This window comes from Capricornis sumatraensis, chromosome 16 (assembly GCF_032405125.1).
Source record: "Capricornis sumatraensis isolate serow.1 chromosome 16, serow.2, whole genome shotgun sequence".
Lineage (NCBI taxonomy): Eukaryota > Metazoa > Chordata > Mammalia > Artiodactyla > Bovidae > Capricornis > Capricornis sumatraensis.
The window spans coordinates 49,145,654-49,148,025 of NC_091084.1; the positions used below are offsets into that span (position 1 = coordinate 49,145,654).

At 39.9% G+C, this 2,372-nt stretch overlaps 1 protein-coding gene across 1 annotated transcript; it reads left to right on the forward strand.

The window, feature by feature from the left end:
* The first annotated feature begins 860 nt into the window (after window positions 1–860).
* LOC138092536 (olfactory receptor 52E4-like) lies at window positions 861–1,802 on the forward strand. Its single transcript, XM_068988540.1, has one exon. The coding sequence runs from the start codon at window positions 861–863 to the stop codon at window positions 1,800–1,802; it is 942 nt and encodes a 313-aa protein (XP_068844641.1).
* Window positions 1,803–2,372: the final 570 nt, after the last annotated feature.

Consider the following 2,372-nt stretch of genomic DNA (forward strand, 5'->3'; position numbering starts at 1 on the left):
AACCCACTCCAGTACTCTTGCCTGGAAAATCCCATGGATGGAGGAGCCTGGTAGGCTGCAGTCCATGGGGTCGGGAAGAGTCGGACACGACTGAGCGACTTCACTTTCACTTTTCACTTTCATGCATTGGAGAAGGCAATGGCAACCCACTCCAGTGTTCTTGCCTGGAGAATCCCAGGGACGGGGGAGCCTGGTGGGCTGCCGTCCGTGGGGTCGCACAGAGTCGGACACGACTGAAGGGACTTGGCAGCAGCAGCAGCAGCAGCAGTGTACCTATGTCTGTGCTACTTTCATAGCATGTTGAGAAAGAAATATATGTCCTAGTAAGTACTGGGGGGAAAAGCTCATTGATTTCAACTGGAAACTCCCAAGGGCATATGTTAGAGTAATATTTCTAGTTAAGCAAATGGTTTTAAAGGCTGCTTCTGAAATCTATAATAATGCCAATGCTCACAAACTGTAATCATTTATCAGTGGGATATGAATGTGTGTATCTTTTCTCAATTTATAATTAGCATTTCAAAAAGTTAGAGCCTAGTATAGAATCTTATATTAACTGACTTGGTCTAATTTCTCACTAAAACTAATTTAGATTATCTTGTCCAATGTCTCAATATCCATTCATTTCTTAAGGAATATTCTCCTTCACGTGCCATATATAACAATGAAAGTAAATGAGAGGAAGAGAAGTCTGTGGAATAACATGCTCTTTCTTCTATATTTCTAGAGCAAGTGTACACACTTATATCTTATTGTTCTTCTGCAGTATTAGCAATATTGATGAGGCACTGGGAAGCCTTATGTAGAATTAAAGATTCCTTCAAATGAGTGGAGAGTGCCCATCAAAAGCCTTTGCCAATATGTCTCCAGCCAATAACTCATGGATTCACCCCTCATCTTTCCTGTTGTTGGGAATTCCAGGACTGGAAAATATGCAAGTCTGGCTTGGCTTTCTATTTTGTATAGTGTATCTGATTGCCCTCCTTGGGAATCTTACCATCCTCTTTGTCATCCAGACTGAACACAGTCTTCACCAGCCCATGTTCTATTTTTTAGCCATCTTGGCTCTCACAGACCTGGGCCTGTCCACGGCTACTATTCCCAAAATGCTAGGCATCTTCTGGTTTAACCTCAGTGTGATTTCCTTTGGGGGATGCTTAACTCAAATGTTCTTCATACATCTGTTTACAGGCTTTGAAACATTCATGCTTGTAGCCATGGCTTTTGATCGCTACGTTGCCATTTGCCACCCTCTTCGATATAACACAATCCTCACCAACAGAAATACCTGTATTATTGTGGAAATAGGAATGCTGAAAAATTTGGTTTTTGTTTTTCCACTTATATCCCTCCTTCTAAGGCTTTCATTCTGTGGACATAATATTATACCCCACACCTACTGTGAGCACATGGGCATTGCCCGTTTGGCCTGTGTCAGCATAAAGGTCAATATATTGTTTGGATTAATCCTTATTTCTATGATACTTTTGGATGTTATTTTGATTGCTATATCTTATGTGAAGATTCTACATGCTGTCTTCAGACTCCCATCCCAGGAGGCCAGACTCAAAGCTCTTCATACCTGTGGTTCCCATGTGTGTGTCATTTTGGCTTTCTTCACTCCAGCCTTTTTCTCCTTTATGACTCATCGATTTGGACACAATATTCCACGTTATATCCACATCCTCCTGGCTAATTTATATGTGGTCATCCCCCCTGCTCTTAACCCCATTATTTATGGGGTGAGAACAAAGCAGATCCGAAATCAGGTGGTGACAATATTTCATTTTAAAGAAGCTTGACTCTGAACATTTGATTTGAAAACAGCCTTAAAATAATTTTCTTTTCCATCCTTTAAAATTAAAGTGTCTTTAAGATTTAATGGAAAATATGCTTTACAGAATATGATATTAATATCATATTGAGAGAGTTAATTCCTAAGCAGGTTAATAAGTCCAGGGTTCCTGAGGAGGAGAAAGGGGTCTGGGGCTCTCAAGGAGGAGATAGGGTTCTGGAATTCTCAAGGAGGAGGAAAGGACAAATTTTTTTTTCCTCTCTACATTCCTGAGTCTTAGTCACATAAAACGTTTTTTCTTTAAGCCTGGAACTGATGATTGTACAAAAAACAACTCAGTTTAAACTCTGTACTAAGGATTATATAACAACAATGTATCCCGCTTGAGGACAGTTTCTCTTTCCTGAAAATCTTTTGGCTAATCCTGTTATCTTAAAATGTAAATTATGGGAGTGGGTCTAGTAAGATCTTTGTAGCCTTGGGACATTCTTTTGATTTATTGTAATAACTGATTAAAAAGTATATAACTCCCTTGTTAACACTAGCAAGGGGGGCATTCTCCTTCTCCCTTCTGATG

Coding starts and splice junctions, on each gene's coding strand:
- LOC138092536 (XM_068988540.1), top strand. CDS start 861: ATGTCTCCAGCCAATAACTCATGGATTCACCCCTCATCTTTCCTGTTG.